The 20,139-nt window shown below is 39.0% G+C and overlaps 1 protein-coding gene and 1 pseudogene across 1 annotated transcript in view; one reads left to right on the forward strand and one right to left on the reverse strand.

Annotated features, from left to right (window-relative positions):
* Window positions 1-5,294: 5,294 nt before the first annotated feature.
* Window positions 5,295-6,042, reverse strand: LOC114693792 (annotated as a pseudogene).
* Window positions 6,043-16,977: 10,935 nt separating this feature from the next.
* Window positions 16,978-20,139, forward strand: part of LOC114693759 (cytochrome P450 2J3-like) — a 29,861-nt gene continuing 26,699 nt past the window's right edge. Inside the window, 2 exon segments of the mRNA XM_028870292.2 lie at window positions 16,978-17,289; window positions 17,292-17,374. Coding sequence (XP_028726125.1) covers window positions 17,166-17,289; window positions 17,292-17,374 — 207 coding nt within the window. The 5' untranslated portion in view covers window positions 16,978-17,165.

Below are 20,139 nucleotides of genomic sequence, written 5' to 3' on the forward strand. Positions count from 1 at the left end.
GAATCATGACAGGACACTAGTGGAATTCAGGTGTTTCTGGTATGTGGACTGCTCTCACCCAATGTGAGGTTGAACTGTTGACCTTGTGTACATCCTACTTCACAAATGAGTCTGTCAGATACACTAAGCCTATAGGCTGAAGATGATGCCCCAACACTGCGGAGAAACCTCAGGTGACTGCCCAGGCAGCTGGCTGTTTCTGTCAACTCACAAAATTTTTTGGAAGTTGCTTGCATGCACTTCCTGTTTTTATTTTTGTTAGCTAATTATTCCCTTCTTGGGTCTCTGAGGGAGTTGAAGATTAGTTAGTTATGGTTGAAGATTAGTTAGTTATAGTTGAAAATTAATTAGGATAGAAAGTGCATTAGATACATCTTGGATTTACCAAAATAGGATAGATAATGGAATTATTTTCTCTGATTTATATTTATTACTTGTATATATTGTATATAGTTATTGTACTTTTGTATATAGTTTTTCTTTTGTTAGTTATAACCTTTTGCTTTCTTTTTCTTTTTATTAAAATAGAAAAGGGGAAATGTGGTGGTAATCTAATTGTACTGAATTATTATTTTGATTGTATGTTAATAAATAAAGTTGTCCGGGGGTCAGAGCTATTAGAGCCATAGCAAGAGTGTGGCGGTGGTGGCACACGCCTTTAATCCCATAGATATCTGTGTGTTCAGGGTCAGAGCTATTAGAGCCATAGCAAGAGTGTGGCGGTGGTGGCACACGCCTTTAATCCCATAAGATCTCTGTGTGTTCAGGGATATAGTCAGCATTGGAGACATATGCCTTTAAGACCTAGGGGGCTGTACATTCAGACAGTGACGAGGCAGTCATGTGTTTGGGTTTACAACCAATGAGAAGGCAGAACAACATACTATAAAAAAAACGAACCGACAGGAAGTAGGTCTCTTTTTCGCGAAGCTGGGACAGCAGGAGGAAGGGTGAGATTTTAGCTCTGAGCTCTGACCTCTCGGCTTTCTCTTTTACATTGTTTCTGTGTTTCTTATTTAATAAGACGGTTGGATACATCAATATATATAAATCTTATAAATTTTGACATAATATTTGTACCTTAAGAAATGTTTTTAAGAGACAAAAACTAAAACTAAAGAATTATGAGATTAGTGACAATAAAAAAGTCCCTTAAGTTCAGTTTTTCTTCTGTCCCATATTGGGTAGCTGTTCTGGCTTGGGACAGAGATTTTGAATTTTTCTTTAACAAGCGTGCTTGGGTTTAGAGAAGAAGAGAGCCACACCATTACTCCAAAGCCAGCTTTAATTTTTAAATGAACTGGGACAATGAAAAGCCATTTGTCTTATATATTTGTAGAGAACAGAAGAAAGAAACATTTGGAAAGATTTATGAAATTTTATTCTGTTGGAAATATGATATACCAATAGGCCAATTTATTCTTTTTCTTGGGATATTTTCTCTGGAATGATTTATCATTTTCATTCAGATGTCTCATTTTTCCAGTGGTCTTCAGATGCCTTAGTTGAATGCCTTCATTCCTCTGAAAAGACAAAACCAAAATCCTGTCCCAACCCTAAATCTGGAGAGTTTCCTTTTTCACAGGTTATATCTGATCATGTGGAAGGAATTTGTTAGTATTATATGTTAGTTTAGATTGAATGGTCAACTAGTTCCTTTTCTAATGAAGAGGTGCCTCCTGTTCTGGGGGCCTTAGACTGAAGCCTGAAAGCAGTGGGACCCACAACCAAGTATCATGTAACTGGATTGAATCAGGACCTTTTGAAAGACACTCACTGTGACTCCTAGTGGAAATTTCCACCCATTAAACACATCTCCTTTTTTTTTCTAAGTTCACTGGATATGCTATAAAGAATAAGTCTCTTTCCCACTCAAGAATTATACAAACATTTTGTGAATGTAATATATAACCATCATTCCTCACTTAGTTTTGGACAATGTAGTTAACACCTTTATGCTCTTCTTTTCTGCCTGACCCCTAGTGTACAAAGTTGTCTCAAGAAGTGAATCTTCTCACCACCACCTTCTTACAAAGGGACATAGATCAACCATGCTGCAGTGAATATTTCAAATAAGGCAAAACCTTGAAGATCTTAGAATAGAGAAGGCAATCGGTCTGGCTAGATATGGATTGGTTGCTTGCACAAAGCAGAGGCCTAGGAAAGCACAGGCTCGAGGCAAAGCTGTCTTGGTAACTCTGTAACAAAGAAGGCTTCCTGAGAGGAAAAGCTGGGCAGTTGTGGAAATATACTCCAGAGGTCTTCTCCTCATAGTAAGGCTTTGTTCCCTTGAGCTCTTTCAAGCCTGAGGGGTCAACTCATGGGCTGAGCACCAAAAGAGAAAGATGAGGAATCTTATCATGGCATGCTCAAAGAATCTCACATCTTTGTAACATAAATCAAAATCAGGGCAGTATCTTTTAGAAATAATACTGTAGCCACCTACTCCAAGACTTTCACAGACTTCTTCCAACATGCAACTTTAATTCTCTATATGATCTTAAATCTTGGCATTCTAGAGATGCTACAAAGCCCATGAAAGTCTCTCATCTGGTGAAAGGATCCATGCCCCTACTTTGTACCTACCCTACTCTACATATGAATTGGGAGATAAAAATTTACCTCCTGACATTTAAAGTAGTTATCAGAGGCATGACCCACAAGGGAGCCAGGACCCTTCCAAACTCCTGTAATCATTAGAAGCTGGCCGACCTCCGATACATGAGAGTCAACATTTACATCAGAGAGTTTTCTGAATAGTAGGCCCTGCATGACAGGCTAAGATTAGATGCCGAGAGCTGCTGGTAGCAATGACTTTACCAGAGGCCATGGGAACATACAGCAGATGACAACTGATATTCAACAAGTCGATTTATCAGACAAATAATTCTCTGATGGGAGGCCCCCACTTAGCAAAGACCATGGAAGTCACTAACTGAGTTGGTTTGTTTCTGTCTGTAATTTTTCTCATATGCCACTACTTTTCTTCTCTAAAAAATTGCTATGGGTGTTTTCTCACTGCTTGTGTGTTATTCTCATGTAAACATTCCATATATTGGGCACACATATAGCTGTAGATGGTCAGGAAGATAATTTCTGTTTAAGCTGTATAATTCTGATGAATAGAAATAATACTAGGATATTTTCATTACTCAGACTGACATAGGAAATAATTGAATTCTCAGTCACAAAGGTAGCTTATTTTAGATTTCAGAATAAATTCAAAACAAATGAGCTGCCCCTGGAGATGAATACACAAGGACAAATTCCCAGGTGTTTATTGCTGAATCAAGGTCAGACATAAGCAACTTTGGTAGACATAGTTGTCTGCAGGAATTGACTTTCTGCATGTATCACTACCACTCAAGGTTTAGCCAACAAACTGTTTATTATTTAGGTCCTGAATTTCACTGTCATTCTCTGTATAGGAGCCCTGACTAACTAAGAACTATATGCATGGCCAAGCATTGCTCACTGGCTGGTCAGCATGACCTCCCTAGTCTGAGAGAAACTGTATGACTTATCATGTATTATGAGAATGGATCCACCCCTGAAAATATAACATATAATTATCTGGAGTTTGACTGGAGGAATGTGTGTGTGTGTGTGTGTGTGTGTGTGTGTGTGTGTGTGTGTGTGTTGAAAGGGATATGTAGCTGTGTGTGTAGAGAGAGCTGAGGAGAGAGGATGAGTAGCTAAGTAGAGAGAGAACAAGAGAGATTTTCAGAGAGGATTTTTTTCTAGATGAAGTACAAGAGAAAGTTACCATCAGAAAGTGGGCGTTTCCTTATTTTTCTCCCAGATGGAAAATGTCTAGTCCTTGCCACATTTACGGATTTTTTTTTTTTTTTGCATGCCCTAGTCCTCCCTGGAAGCTGGCCCTCCAGTTAGCAATAATTAACTACACAAAATGCAGGAAGATCCATCAATGTTACAGGATATTACAGTCTTTGCCACTACTGACGGAGGTTAAGAAACATGGAGGAATTCAGTTCTCCATCAATAAGAGGGGTTAGTCTAAAAGGCTTTTTCCTGTGCTCCAAGCCAGGCCTCACTACCCTACCTAAATGAGCCAATAATAAGAGCTAAATTAAATGTGGAAAACATAAAAAAGATATTTATTAGATTTGGCCATATTTCAAAGAGGTACAAAGAGATCCAGAAACCCCCTACCCGAGTCATCCTCAGAGTCCTATAGTGAGATGAAAGTTTAACTAGAGAGCCAAGGATCTGCAAATGCAAGTAGTCTCAGTCAAGGTGTGGCCCCACCTACTATCTTTATTTTTGCCAAGTCTATTATAGAAGGAGATATAAAATGTTCCAATATATGTCCCTTTATTCATACAGACAGTAAACAAGATACTCCTAGACTGCATCAATTTGACCCAAGCCTTAAAAAGGAAATACATGCTGTTTGCACTAGAGTCTGGCCTAATCTCAGACTGGAGGATAAACAGTGCCCTCTAATGGAAAATATCAATCAGTATTATCTTTCTTCAGGAGAGTCACTCACTCATTAAGGTTGCAGGTTGTGTGCATTCACCTGCAGATAGGCTGACTGTAGGTTTAGACTTTCAAAAGTTGGTCCTGAGGCCCACACTAATCAGAGTTGATCTCAAGTTAGACCTGGATAAAAGAAAATACTTCTATCATTTTGTTTCTCCTTGATTGTGAGTGCCAAATACCACATACTCGTGATCCTATAACATTTAGAAGCCACAAAAGGTGATGTGTCAAAATCAACTGTTCTTTCTCTAAAACACTTAAAAAATACTTTCTATAACTTGTTAGCCTCTATTCCCAGTGCATAACCAGGCAGATGGTACTAGACAAACCTATATTAGTTATAGAAGGACATGATATAAATTGGAAAGAATGATACAAATTGTAATTTGGACTTGCAATATTCTAATCTCTCCATATTCTCCATACACTGACAACCTTATCAGATGATCAGCCTTGTAGACAGTTCAATAAAAGGTTTGGTTCACCTATGCTCTGTGACTAAGTTCAATAGACACATTGATTGGACAAGTTGGGCATTGGTAGAACAGCACTTTGCTCTTTCATTGCTGTCCTGTCTGAGGTGAATGGTCATTTGTCTACATCTTCCCAGGAAAAATTAATATAATATCTTTATTATATTGTGCTTACACGAAAAATGGATATGCAGTTATCTTTATTGCATCCTGACTTTCACTCCTCTAGGTGTATGCTCAGGAGTGGAGTAGCTAGATTATACCTAAGTTCTATTTTTAGGGTTTTTTTAAGGTATTATTTGTTACCCTAAAGATTTATTTTTGACTGGACTCAGACTTAGAAGTAGAAGCTCTCAGAGAGGACAGCCTATGTCTCTTGGTGATCTGTTCCTGGAGCTTTTCTTTGGCTTCCTTCATTCTCTTGGCCAAAAGTTTAGCACATTCTGCAGCCTCCTCCTTTTTTTCTCTGTTCGTTGTTTCTTTAGAGCAATACGATGGCGTTTGTGTTGCAGGACACGTGGAGTAACAAGATGCTGAATCTTGGGTGCTTTGGTCCTGGACTTCTTATCTTCTTTTTTTAACTGCTTTCTGATCACGTACCGGCGGACATCATCTTCTTTAAAGAGATTAAAAAGCTTTCAGATTCTGCTAGCTCTTTTAGGTCTCAACCGATGAGGCACAGTAGTATCTGTCAGTCCAGGAATATCCTTCTCTCTTTTCTTTACAATAACCAAGTTGAGAACACTGAGATTTGCATCCTTGATGCATCCTCGAACAGACTTGCGCTTCCTCTCTCCATTTCTCTTTGGTCTGTAACAAGAATGCCCCTTACTCAACAGCAGGCGCACTCTGCCGTGGGTCAACACACCTTGCTTCATGGGAAAACCTTGTTTGTCATTTCCACCAATGATTCAGACCACATAACCCTTCCACTCTTCACCGAGAGCATCAGCAACCACTTCTGTGGCCAGACGCTTCTCATAGAACATATAAGCTTGCGCTCATTGTCCAGTTCAATGAGTTTCTGATAGCCGGTGGCAGGGAAGGAGATATTCAGCTTCATGTTGACACAGCCGACCGCCTAGGAGGTGCCACGAAAAAGAGCCTATCTTTAGTTTTTTAAGGATCTTGTATATTTATGTCCATATGGGGTAGATTAATTATTTACATTCATTATCACCAACAATCATTAAAGTTTCTATAGCTGTGGTGACATGAAGATCATCTAAAAGGTCAAATGTGCACCCACCTCAAATTGGATATTAAACTATTGAAAGAATTGTCCCTAAGGAATTAGCATTTCTCCAGAAAAGTCATGCTGGGAGAAGGATGAAGAGGAACTTATATCCTCTTGACAACTTGACAGACTACTTCGTAGGAGACACTGATCTCCAGACAACTATACTTAATGATGGGGGGTATTAAGCCTTGGCCAGTCTTGCCTAGTTGTGAGCATTTCTTGTCTTACACTTAAACCTCAACCTGATGATAGGAACAAAGATGGATTTGGGCAATCACTGGACCTCTTTACTCTTCTTCCTAGCATGGCCACATTGAATGAATCTCCTTTTTCTGTGTGTCTGTTCAATTGTCCTGTTGAGGACAGGTGTAGCAGGAATCTTAAAAGTTCTTATTAATAAAATCAAACCCAGAGTCAAGTATTGGGGTGAAATGCTGGAAGATCAGAGAGACAGAACAAGCCACAGCTATCTTACCTTGCCAGATCCTCAGCTGGTCTTGTCTCCTCAGACTGGAGGCCTCTGAGTCCTCATCCAGAATAGGTCTCAGCTGAACTGCTGCTCAAAAGCCTGAAATGCTTAGCCAGGCCAAATGCTTAACCAGGCCAAACGCTTTTAGTTTCTGGTCCTCACGCCTTATATACCTTTCTGCTTTCTGCCATCAATCCCTGGGATTAAAGGCTTGCTTTCTGAAGTTAAAGATGTGAGTCACCATGCTTAGCTGTATCCTTGAACACATGGATTTCTGCCTCTGAAATGCTAGAATTAAAGGCATGTGCTACCACTGCCTAACTTCTATGTTTAATATTGTGGCTGTTCTGTTTCTGACCCCAGAGAAGTTTATTAGGGTTCACAATATTTTTTGGCGAACACAATACCACCATAGACAGGTGACCAAGTCTAGAGTCTTAAGGCTGCCAGAGCCTGAGGCTCCAGTGCTCACAAACTCAGTAACAGTTCATTACCAACATAGGTTGCTTTTGTTTTAGAGATGATAGACATTCTGACTTGGGTAACATGGCATCTCAGTGGAGTTATCATTTGTATTTTCAGGGGCTAAACATGTGGAAAACATTTTTTATATATTTAAGCATTTGTATTTCTTCTTTTGAGACACATCTGTTCAGCTTATTATGCAATTTATTGGGTTGTTTGTTAGTACTTTATATAGTCTAGTCATTAGCCACTTGCTAAGTGAATAGCGGACAAATTTTTTTCCAGTCCCTTCACTGGTTACTTATCTCTTTTGTTGTACATTCCACCAGTATGTCTGACAGCAATAAGTATATTCAAAATAAACACTCATGCCTCTCTCTTTGGATATCAAATTATTAAAAACATGGACCCCAAGAAATTAGAATTAACCCAGAAATCTCCTACTAGAGAAGACAGATCTGAAGACCTAATGTCTGGCCAGAGAAGAAAATTCCCTTTCAGAAAAGGATCTTGTCTCCTGGAGAAAGATTTACAACTTTTCAGTTGAACTTACTAAGAGACTTCGATCTGAGACAATGATGGGTCGAACCACATCTTGGCTAGACGCTTAGCTAGCAATATCTCTTGCCTCATATTTAAATGTTAGCTTCATCTCAGGACCTCAATAATGGGTGTGGTATAGGAATTACCTAGATCTCTCTGTCCCTTTTTTCGTTGTGACCAAATTAAATAAATAAATTTTCTGCCTTTTACACATTTTTTTTTTATGTTTGTTTGGATTTGTTTGTATGCTCTGGTTTTGGTTTTTTGAGACGTGGTTTCTCTGTGTGACATCTCTGACTGTCCTGGAACTCACTTTTTAGATCAGGCTGGTCTTGAATTTACATAGATCCACCTGCCTCTGTCTCCCAAGTGCTGGGAGGCATGGGCCACCAAGCCTAGCTTGCTTTTTACTATTAATTGGTTTGTTTAACTGGTTTATCTAGGACATGTAGCCAACCCTGCATGTTGATGCACATGTTATCATTTGTCTGTAGCAGTGTGGATTTAAGTCTGGGTCCTCTATTCTATTCTATGTTCAACACATGTATTTTGTGTCAATACCATGCTTATTTTGTTACTGTGGCTCAAAAGTATAATTGTACTATGGTACCTTCAGCAAGTGCTCTCTGTTCAGGATTGCTTTGACTTACTGGCCTTTTGTGCTTCCATAGAATTTTATGATTTTTCCCCTATATCTATATAGGTATTATTGGCATTGTCAAGGAGAGCACACAGATTGATTTTGATAATACAACAAATTTCAAAAATACTGATTATTCTAGTCCATGAACATGAAGGGTCCTTCCATTGTCTAGCATCTTCTTTAATTTCTTTCTTCTTAGCTTTGCAACATCTTCACTCCATTCTTTGATGGGGTTATTCTTAGGGACAGGTCTGATTGTTTCTGATGTTAATTGTGGTTGGAATTATTTCCCTAAAGTTAGCACCAGCCTTCCTATGTTAAGCAATTGCCTCTGGGGACAAGCAGCCCTTTAGGCTTTCTCGTTTCACAGGTTGGCTGCTTTATAGGTGGGATGTTGCTCTTGGGCACCCTTCCCTTTGTTTCAGTGCAGAGCAGCAAGCCTCTCTTTAAGATTGCTAACCTTCTTAACTATGACAGCCTCTTTCAGCACATTCCTTGACTCTATCATTAAGCCTCCTAATGTTCTTCTGCTCTCTAAACTATGCTTTGTACTTATTTCTGGTCTACTTCATCCTTTTCATGGTAGACCTGCAGAAGAGTTATTTTTAATAACCACAGACTAAATATCAGGCTGTTTTGAAATCTCCTCTGTCATGGTAATGAATCCATTGCTTTTAAATCTAGCTTCACATAAGTTCTGATGACAAAGACAGATGGCAGCCAGACTCTGACAAAACATCATACAAAGAGTCTCCTCTAGCCTAGTTGTAGTTACAGACCTTGCTTCTGTTTGAAACCTCATGAGCTGTACTCCCACTCCATATTATACACATTACTACTGTCTTCTGGGATCCTACTAGAATGAATAGCTTCTTAAGCTCTGATTACAGTAATGAATCATTTTTGCTAGTTGCAAAATCCATTATCTTCCCCACTTCCCCCCAAAGAAATGTATCTTCTTCCTATCGAAAGGCTAGTTCCAGTATCAATGTTAGTAATGTTCCCTTGTTGTAACAGAACTACGTGACCAAAGACAACTTAAGAATTAAAGTTTATTTTAGCTGCGTTTCCAGAGGGAGACTCCGATATTGCAGAGAAGACATGACAGCAGGGACCGGAGTCAGAAACTGAGAAATCACAGTTCCATGAACATGAAGGAAGCAAAGGGAGCACACTGGAGTGAGCCAAGGCTATAAACACTCAAAGACATTCCCAGAGACATTCTTCTCCTAGCAAGCCTCTACCTCCTAAAGGGTTCATAATTCTCCCAATCGCCACCATCAGCCAGAGACCAAGTGTTCAAATATGTAAGCCTATGAGGGATATTTCTCATTTAAACCACCACAGATACCAATAGTGCCCAAGTATTCTCAGTCTGCTGTCCTCCAGTAGTATTTCTGCTCTGCATGTTTCTTCATATGCCAGATGACTGAGAGTATCCTTTGGGACTCCTGATCTGCATGGAGTCCTAGAATTGAGTAGTAAGGGAGCCAAGAAAGCTGGGGAGTGGGCTCTGCCTTGCCCAACCATCCAGGTGTCTACACCATCTTACAAACCTCAATCCAGGTTGTGTTAGCCACTGTTGCTGGTCAGGTTGGTGATGCTAATCTCTGATAGACAAATTTAGCCTTTAGCCTGTGGGTCCATTTATGGAACTTAACATACCCCGATCCTGATACTTCTGAATTGAAGTTTAGATTGGTCCCAGAATTGGAAGAGTCAGAAGATGGACCCCAGCAACCCCTAACAAGTCCAGCTTGTCTATCTTGCTCAGCTGGTCACATAAATAAGACTTCATGAATATAAAGAATAGGTTTATTCAATGTACACACATTGAGAGGAAGATCAAAGAGGTCCAGTGTCCCCAACTCCAAATCTACCTTTAGAGATCTAACATGAGGTTTGAATTAAATATGGGTCCAGGGATATGCATAGCTAGGTAATGATGGGATCCCACTCATGGTCATTGTCTTGGATCTAGTCTCTACTCTAAGGTGGCTTGACAAGTTGTCAGTACCAAGTGAAATCCCTTTCTGGGAGACAAATCCCTTCTCTTTCTGGCATTTAGCTCCTAGTCTTTTCCTTCCTGTAGAAGGTTCAGTTCCTTACAAAGCAAAATCTCAGTAGTTTGATAATGAAAAGAGGTGCCCAAAATGTCTCCTGAATATCTTCATTCCTGACAAGATGGTTACATTTCCCTACTCAGTTTTTCTCATTAAGTCTTGTGGTGAAATAGGCCTTATCCACAAATATCATGCATAATACAAGGAAGGACACAGCGCACATTCAGTTAGTGTTAGATTTTCATGTAAAACATGCCTTTAATTCTGATAATTTTTACATACTACATAAAGTTTAGACACACAGCTCTATATATGTCTATAGAGATATGAAGTTACATAGATAGTTAAATGCATTGAATCAATTTTTAAACCAAAATATTTGTTTTTTTAATCATGTGTATTTGCTTATGTACGGGCATGTATATATGAGCACAGGAAATTACAGAGGCCATGGCATCATATCTCTTGCAGCTGGAGGTACAGGTGGTTGTTAGCCACCTGATATGGGTGATCAGAAACAAAGTCTGGTTCTCTGTAAAAATGATCACTGATCTTAACCACTGAGTCACCTTCCATCCCTCAAATCACTTAAAAATACTTGCTTGTAAATCATCATTTCAACCACTTGCAAAGGAAAAGTCACCTTTCTTCAATAGTGTCTCACTGGGTATAAATATCACACTTAAGGACAGGTTCCCTCCCAGTAATAGATGGCCAACACAAAAAGAGCTCAATGATGTTTTTGTAGAACTTTTTGTCTTATAAAGTTTTTTTTTGTTACTTGTGTTTTGCTTGTATATTATGGTCTCTAATTTTGTGTTTTTATGGAGTGTGTGTGTTTCTTGTGTTTTTTTATTTTTTTAAAAAAATACAGTTTGTTTTCATTTTATATTTGCCTGTTTGTTTTCTAAAGATTAAAAAACAAAAAGGTGCAGAGTCAGATGGGTAGGATGTGGGGAGGATCTGGGAGGAGATGGAGAGGGGAAACTGCCACCAGCAAATATTGTATGAATTTTCAATATAAAAAGTGTGAATGTATTTAAAATTACTGATCTGTACACTCTGAAGTGCTTAAGAGGGTTTATTTCATGTTTCATATATTTCAACAAGCACCTAAAAAAGTGGTTATTTATAATACTTTAACATAAGCTGATACTTAAATAAACTTTAACTTTGCCAAATGTCTGATAAAATTAACAGTACACATAAAGTACTAAATAGTTTTTATTATTTTTAATTTATTGAATGGTGTGTGTGTGTGTGTGTGTGTGTGTGTGTGTGTGTGTGTGTGTGTACACCCATGTATGTGAATAATTTCTACCACTTAGGTCTCAGGAATCCAATTCAGGTTGCCAAGCTTGGAAGCAAGTGACTTTATCAACTTCCTGGCCTCTAAATTCTTTTAAAGATAACTCTCTTCCTATCTCATTAAAATAAAATGAATATTCTAAGTCTAATTGCTTTAACTATAAAGGAGAGAAAGCCCCTTATAAACAGTACTTTTGTTAAGCTAAAAACATAGAGTTCTTTTCCTTTATGATTTATTTTTCTACAAGCCTTATCAATTTCTTTCTATATATCAAACAAATAGTGAATGACATTTATAGACATAGACATTGTACATTCATAGAAACTTATCTGAAAACTGAAAAGTAGACAAACTTTCTACATTTTGTCATGTTATATCTGTTATCATTACATAGATTTTATATATATCTATAGATATTACAAGAACATTTTCTGTTCCAAACACAAATATTCTTATTATTGATACAATGAAACAGAGACCCTAAAACCTAATACTGCCTTTTTGTGACACTAGTTTTATGTTGATAATCTTATAATTTGTACACCAAGTTAGATATTAAAATGTTGACTCATAACTTCATTTACAACAAAAATATATCATCAATTAACAATTACCTCATATAATAAAGGATAAAAATACATGTCAATACAGACAAAACATATGTCTACTTCATATAGAAAAAAGCCCAGAAATCATACAAAGGGAGCTCTAAATTAATTAATTAATTAATTCTAAAATTAATCTTTCAAATTTACTTATTAAGTTTGCTGAGCAGAAAGTATTTTAGCAATTACATTCCTTCCATTTCTTTTGCCAAGATATAAAACTGACCTTCCAAAACATTGACTTAGAAAAAAAAAAAGTTGTTTTGCCTTATACTTCCAGAGGACAGAGTTTGTCATAATGGTGAAGGCATTGTACCAGGAGTATGAGGCTCACCCAACCAGGCAATGGGGAGGAAGCCAGACCATATTTAGTATTCACACAGGAAGCTGAGAGAGAAAACAGGAAGTGGGGGGGCCAAGCTAAACTAACTCAAATCCACCTAGAGTGACTTACTTCTTCTAGAAGCCTCTACTTCCTAAAGGACTCCAAAGTATTCAGACATAGACACACACACACACACACACACACACACACACACACACACACACACACACTTTCAATCACCAAAAATAGCAATTTTAACAATATTTTTGAAACTAAATGCAGAAATGAAGTGGCTAGAATGTTGTTTGTTTTTCCAGGAACTCTGGGGGAGGATTGTTTCACCCTAACTATCTTAGAAATCAACTTGAGTTTACAAAATCTAATCTGCTATAATTCAGGGGGTACAAAAATAGAAAAAAAAAAACAACAGTATTTTCTATGGTTACACAAGCATCAATTTTGATTTCCTCAGTATGCCCTTGTGAATGGATGTTCCTATAAAGAACTTTCCTCAACATCTTCTGCAAGGCTGATTAACTGATTAGAACTGTAATGACTGTGCAGAGGTTGAAGTGCTGCAGGCCCAGGGCCAGATGCAGATTATCTTTAGAGCCCTTATTAGTCACTAATTGACCTTTGTATATGACCTAAAGTGTAAACTTTGGGATATATTAATTGAGCAGAGGACTGACTTGCACCAATGAAAATACTGAGATTATCATCAGAGGGTAACAGCCTCAGAGATTTCTGAGGGGGTCCATCAATGTATGTGAAGAGTCCCATGATTTATGACTTCCTTTGTCTCTTACTATAACACTTCATGAAATTGTTATCATATTGGAACATGGAATTTAGGGTTAACTCAATCTGTATTCTTAGGTCATGCTTACTTATACTTATATCCAGAATAAACTAGATTGCTGTGGGATGTCTTTCTGTATGTTGTGAATATGTTTGGCTCCCATTGGACAATAAATAAAGCTGCATTGGCCTATGGCAGGGCAGGATGGAGCCAGGTAGGAAAGTCCAAAAGAGATAATGAGAGAAGAAGGGTGGAGTTGAGGAGATACCATCCCACTGCCAAAGGAGCAACAAGATGCCATCAGGCTGCTAATGCCACAGCCATGTGGCAACATATAGATTAATAGGAATGAGTCAATTTAGATGAAAGAGCTAGCTAGCAAGATGTTGAAGCCATAGACCATACAATTTGTAATTAATATAAGCCTCTGTGTGATTATTTTGTAAGCAGCTGTGGGATCGTGGGGCCAGGTGGGACCGGAAAAAACTTTCAACTACAGTAGATCTTATTCTTTGAGATGAAATTTGTGTTTTGTGTCAACAGTTATGGTGCCCAAATGTGGAACCCTTCAAAATAAACCACTTTTCACTGGATGAGACAGGTAGCAATATGGATTCCCTCTATCGAAACTGCTTCATGGTAGATTTTGGTGAATACTTTCTGAGGCTCCAATCTCCCTTGATTTGGTCAACAGTCAAAGAAATGTAACTATTTTCATACCCATACCTCACCTATCATCCTCTGACTTTGTCTCATCATTCTTTATCTTCAAGTGGAGCAAAATTTCTTTTCCAAAGAGAAGATGCTTATGGCCTAGTTTAAGAAAAAAAAACAAAAACAGAGGACATCCCATGCTATGCTTAAAAGTCATAAAGGCTACTTCCCACTGGAGATCTCTCTCTCACCTCCATTTGGATGTCTTAGTCTCCCATTGAGGAGCTTTCTTTCTCTTAATCCTCATGCTTAAGCTTTCATTAAAAGATTTTTTTACTATACCACAAGCCAAAAATCCTGATTTGGCGTGAGTTGGGTCCTAGAAAGTCTAGGGGAACTCTCCAGGCTGCTGTAGATGACAATGTACAGCTATATCTCTATCCCAACTAAGGTTTGTAGGTGCGCATGCCAGAATCCATCTTGAAGCATGGTTGGTGAGTTTGCCTGATCATCACTCACCATATCTTTCTTGCGAAGCATAGCTCGCAAGTTACGTTGGGTTCCCACTTAGTATTGAAAAGTATCACTGGCACCAAAGATAGAAATCTAGACCCATCCAAACCCTAGATGAATAATATGTGACTTTTCTAGGAGACGTCTTCATAAAGGCTATGCTCCAAAATGTCCTGAGCAACTCACTCTATATGGCCTACAAGAGAGAATCCTGAGACACAATGTGGGCTGCTTAAGAAAGCAGCACATTCTGGATTCAAATCACATTAGGATGCTGTCATCTCCCCTAAACTACTCAAGGGACTTTCTGCTCCTTCCCTGATCTTCATGTTCTCTGTTTTATGGAAAGTTAATTGCTTAGACAAAAGAGACTGCCTGCTTCCCCACCCCCATGATTTTCTGAGAAGGGGCTGACTTTTATAGGCCAAATAGGTGAAATAAGACTTAATGCCTTTTGATGTCTTAAGATGCTAAAACTCCAGCTTTTTTTAGACTTTGTACCAGATGTGTATTAGGATCTCATCATGGTGGGGAACTTAGCATGTGTCCCCCCAGATTATTGGTAGATGAAATCATTTCTGATCTATAAGGAAACTAGGGATGTCTAGAGGGAAAAGTAGCCACCTAAACATTGGTGATGACTAAATGTCAGGTAAATATTGGACAGGTCATCTTTATGTAGACCAGGATAAAATACAGGCAAGATTGGCACTAAGCAAGTAGCTGATAGTCAGTCCAGGATGCCATACTTTCATATAGTTCCCCTTCTTTCATTTAGATATGCAAGCAGGCATGGGAAATGTAGTTTAGTTCCACCACAAATTAAAAGAGAATTTTTTAAACCGAAATAACATTGAGTGTGGTCGTTTTATCTGTAAATACATTTCGCGCTCAGATAGTTAGCTCTAATAGAAAAGGATGTTGTCTTAAGTCCACATGATAAACTTGACCTTGTCATCATTTTACTCAGCCTTCTTCATATCATAAAGAGATAGGGATATATAAGCTTTCTACTTGATTATTATACTGAGCACAGCTGGATTGCATTTAACTGTGTCTAGGTTGTCTCTGATAATTATTTCCACAAGCTGTTTTGTGTCCCACACAAAAACTAATTGACAAATCTTATCATCACTTTAATTTTTTATTTATTTGCATTGTGTACTGATATTTGTGTATATATATAATTATATATATATGTATATATATATATATATATATGAGGTTAAAATGCACAAGTACATTTATAAATGTGGATGTTTTGGTTATTTATTAAAAGGCTCGATAAATATATACTGCCTTATACAGCTAGGCTAAAGTTCTTAAAACTTATTAAAATGGTATTTGGGGGTCTAGTAAATGTTTTATAAAAACCCTAAAATATTGTTTGTATAAAACACCATTCATCAGAATTATACGACTAATGTTTCATTAAGCTATAAGGTTTAATGTTATGCACATAGATTTTGGCAAAGATTTTGTTCCAAACAGATTCTAATAAAAAATTGATTAAAATTTTATTTCAATTAGGTAATAGTTATGGGAATAAGAATTATATGACATAAAATGCTTTATGTTAATCAAAATGCCTTTTAGAAATGTATTTTTAAAATCTTTATTAAAATGAATTGTTTCCAAAAATATTCTTAATATATAAATGAAAATGTTAAGACTCTTACTGAGCTGTAATACATGTAAAAAGGACATATTTCTTTTCAAAAATCTTTTGATTTTAAAATTTTTCTATTCACGATTAGGATTTCTGAAGGGAGATAGAATCCCAACAAAAGGTCCCATTCAAAACCTAAGTATTTCAAAGTTCTTATCTCATCCCATTTAAAGTAAAGGAAAAAACATTATTTTAAAACCAAGCTACCGACTGCTCAACCTGCTTAAAGCCTCATTACTGCTCAGGCTGAGTTCTGGGTCTTTAAAAATCAAGTTTCTGCTTAATATTCCCTCACAACTGTGAGTATAAACTTGCGATTAGTAATTGCTTAATGCTCAAAAAAGAAAAGAAAACATCAACAGGCCAAACGGTGCAACTTTAAAACTGTGAAGTTACAGATGTAAGTAGGAGCTCCAAAATCAGATTGGACAACCAAGAACCCACCTTCAGTTACAGCTATGCGCATCTATGTACTGTCTACACGTGCTTAGGTTTTCTATCATGTACATAGTGCCAAAGTAGTTTATAAGTAAGTGTAAGTTATAATTACCCAAATTAAACCCAAATTCTTCTTAGTTTGTAATGTAACTGAAGTTTGAAGGTTTATGTAGTTAAGCTTATGAAGGGGCAGGGCAGAGAGCTCTGAGCTTCCTCTTGGGGGTTGGGTCCTGGGGTAACAGGAAGGAGTGGCTAAGACCTCGGTTTAGGAGGGGTGGGGCTGTGAGGACAGGGTGTCTGTGCTGTCTGGGTCAAAGGGCATCGGGGGAAACGGAGGGGTGTGGTGCAGAGGGGACAGGAATAGATTTAGCCGAGAGCCCTGTAAGTCTAGGAGCCCTGAGCCTCAGCTCAGACCCTCAGTCCTCTGGAGTCTGCTCGAATACCAGCCATGCTCGCCGCCGCGGGCTCCCTGGTGGCCGCCATCTGGGCCGCGCTCCATTTCCGGACTCTGCTGCTGGCTGCTGTCGTCTTCTTGTTTCTGTCTGACTACTTCAGAAGCCGGCGCCCCAAGAACTTCCCCCAGGGCCGCGACGCCTGCCCTTCGTGGGCAACATATTCCAGATAGACTTTAAGCAGCCCCACCTGGCGGTCCAACAGGTAGGAAGGGAGGAGGGTGCCAGGTTCTGTCCTGACCTAATCCTGAACTGCTGGGTCTGCCACTTCCGGGACTGCGTGGAGGTGGGCGGGACTCTAAAACTCTTGCTCACAGTGGCTAACCCCAGGCCAAAGAGTTAGTTAGCTTCTGTGAGTGCTCATTTAAGAAATACATAGCTAGCCATTCTGACAGGCTTATCTCAGAGCTGTTTTGATTTGCATTTCCCTGATGTTTAGTGATGTTGAGCAATTCCTTAAATGTCTTTCACCCATTTGAGTTTCCTCTGTTGAGAATTCTCTGTTTAGTTCTGTAGCCCATTTCTTAATTGGACTGTTGGTCGTTTTGATGTCTAATTTCTTGAGTTCCTTATATATTCTGGATATCAGTCCTCTGTCAGATGTGGCGTTGGTAAAGATCTTTTCCCATTCTGTAGGCTGTCCCTTTGCCTTGTTGACTGTATCCTTTGCTCTACAAAAGCTTCTCAGTTTCAAGAGGTCCCATTGATTGTTTCTCTCAGTGTCTGTGCTACTGGTGTTATATTTAGGAAGTGATCTCTGATGCCAATGCATTCAAGACTACTTCCTACTTTCTCTTCTAGCAGGTTCAGAGTAGCTGGATTTATGTTGAGGTCCTTGATCCACTTGGACTTAAGTTTTTGTGCACGGTGACAGATATGGATCTATTTGCAGCCAGCCTTCCACACGTTGATATCCAAGAGGAGGGTTTATATGAGCAAAAATTGTTGAAACCAAGGTTGGATAAAGCACAGGGACAAATAGCCAAACGAATGGAAACACATGAACTATGAACCAAAGGCTGAGGGGCCCCAACTGGATCAGGCCCTCTGAATAGGTGAGACAGTTGATTGGCTTGATCTGTTTGGAAGGCATCTAGGCAGTGGTACCAGGTCCTGTGCTCATTGCATGAGTTGGCTGTTTGAAACCTGGGGCTTATGCAGGGTCGCTTGGCTCTCCCTGGGAGGAGGGGACTGGACCTGCCTGGACTGAGTCTACCAAGTTGATCTCAGTCCTCAGGGAGGCCTTGCTCTGGAGGAGGTGGGAATGGGGGGTGGGCTGGGGGAAGGGGAGGGGGCAGGAGTGGGGAGAACAAGGGAATCTGTGGCTGATATGTAGAACTGAATGGTATTGTAAAATAAAATAAAAGGGAAAAAAAAAAAGAAATACATAGCTAGGCTGAGCAGTAGTGGCTCAGGCCTTGAATCCCTGCAATTAGGAGACAGAGGCAGGTGGATCTTTGTGATTTCAAGGCCAGCCTGGTACACAGAGCCAGTTCCCAGACAGCCATGACTACAGACTGAAACCCTATTTCCAAACACCAAAACCAACCAACCAAACAACCACCACCACCACAACAAAACCACGCAGCTAATTTCCAAATAATTGGAGGATTTCTTATCCTTGACATACTTCCAGGGTGATTCCACTGTGGTCAGAGAACACACTGTATGATTTGAATTCTTTAAATATGCCAAGGTCTGTTTGATGACCTAATAGTAAATTATGATAGAGACATACACCCTGGCACTTTAAGAAATGTGTGTAAAACCCCTGCGACTCTGCAGTTAAAATAAAAAGTGTGTGTGTGTGTGTGTGTGTGTGTGTGTGTGTGTGTGTGTTCTACTCCTCTTGACTAGAGTTTTGTATAGATTTTAGCTCTCTCTTACTGAGCCTTATTTTTTCTACATCATTACTGACTGCTCACCTACTGATGTTATCAGTTACTAAGAAAGCCACAGCCAAGTCTCCAGCTCCACTGGGAGAGTGTCCCCTTCTCCACTCAGTTCTGGAGCTCTTCATTTAATTCATTTAATTGGAAAGTCTGTTCTGTGTACACAGTACACATTTAAGATTGGCAGGTCGTTTGATGACTTAACCATGTGGCCATGTAATGACCCTCTTTATCCAGAGTAAATTTGTTTTGCCTGAGTTTTCTCTGATCTCTTACATCCTGCATGCTCCCTTTTGATCAGTATGTGAAAGGCATATGCTTTTCAGTCCTTTTATTTTTATCTACTTACAATACTAGAAATGCATTCATCTCGACAACATATAATTGAGTAATTTTTTATTATTCAAATCTCATCATTAATTGGGGAAGCTAGAACACCTCTGTTTACAGTTTATATATAAACACTTAAACCTAGTGTTCCATTGCTTTGCGGTTTGTCTATTTGCTCTGTTTTCATTCTTGCTTTCCTATCTTCCCTTGAGCTTCTTGGACACTTTCTGAGTAGATGCTTTTTTTATTCACTTTTTCTCTCTCTTTTATTGTCCTCCCAGCCACTGCTTGGTGTTGGTCAACACTCACATGCAGCTCCTGAGACTTTGCTAACACCTTTTCCATGTGAAGTAAAGAGACTGCAAACATAGAGGAGACTTCTCCCCTCTAGGACACACTGCTCAGGTGTTGTCCCCACACACTGAGACCCACATCCCACACTGACCTGTTCTTCAGTGTCCAGTGCAGCTGGAACTCAAAAGCAGAGAAGTCTGTTGTCTTTGTCCCTTACTCCTCCTCCATTACTGTCTTTTTTCTGACCTTTCGAGTTATCGGTTTTCTTTCTGACCTCAAGCACTGTCTTTCTCCATTCCAACAGAAGAGGCTATAGCAGAAGGAAATGTTTTAGCTTTGCCCCACCTCAGAATGCCTTTCCCCTCCATTCCCACACTGTCTTTCCCATGATTTAGAACACTAGGTTGACAATCTGCTGCACTTATTGTTCCCCTTCTGTTCCCTTGCTGGCCTT

The sequence above is a fragment of the Peromyscus leucopus genome, chromosome 2 (genome assembly GCF_004664715.2).
Source record: "Peromyscus leucopus breed LL Stock chromosome 2, UCI_PerLeu_2.1, whole genome shotgun sequence".
In the NCBI taxonomy this organism is placed as follows: domain Eukaryota; kingdom Metazoa; phylum Chordata; class Mammalia; order Rodentia; family Cricetidae; genus Peromyscus; species Peromyscus leucopus.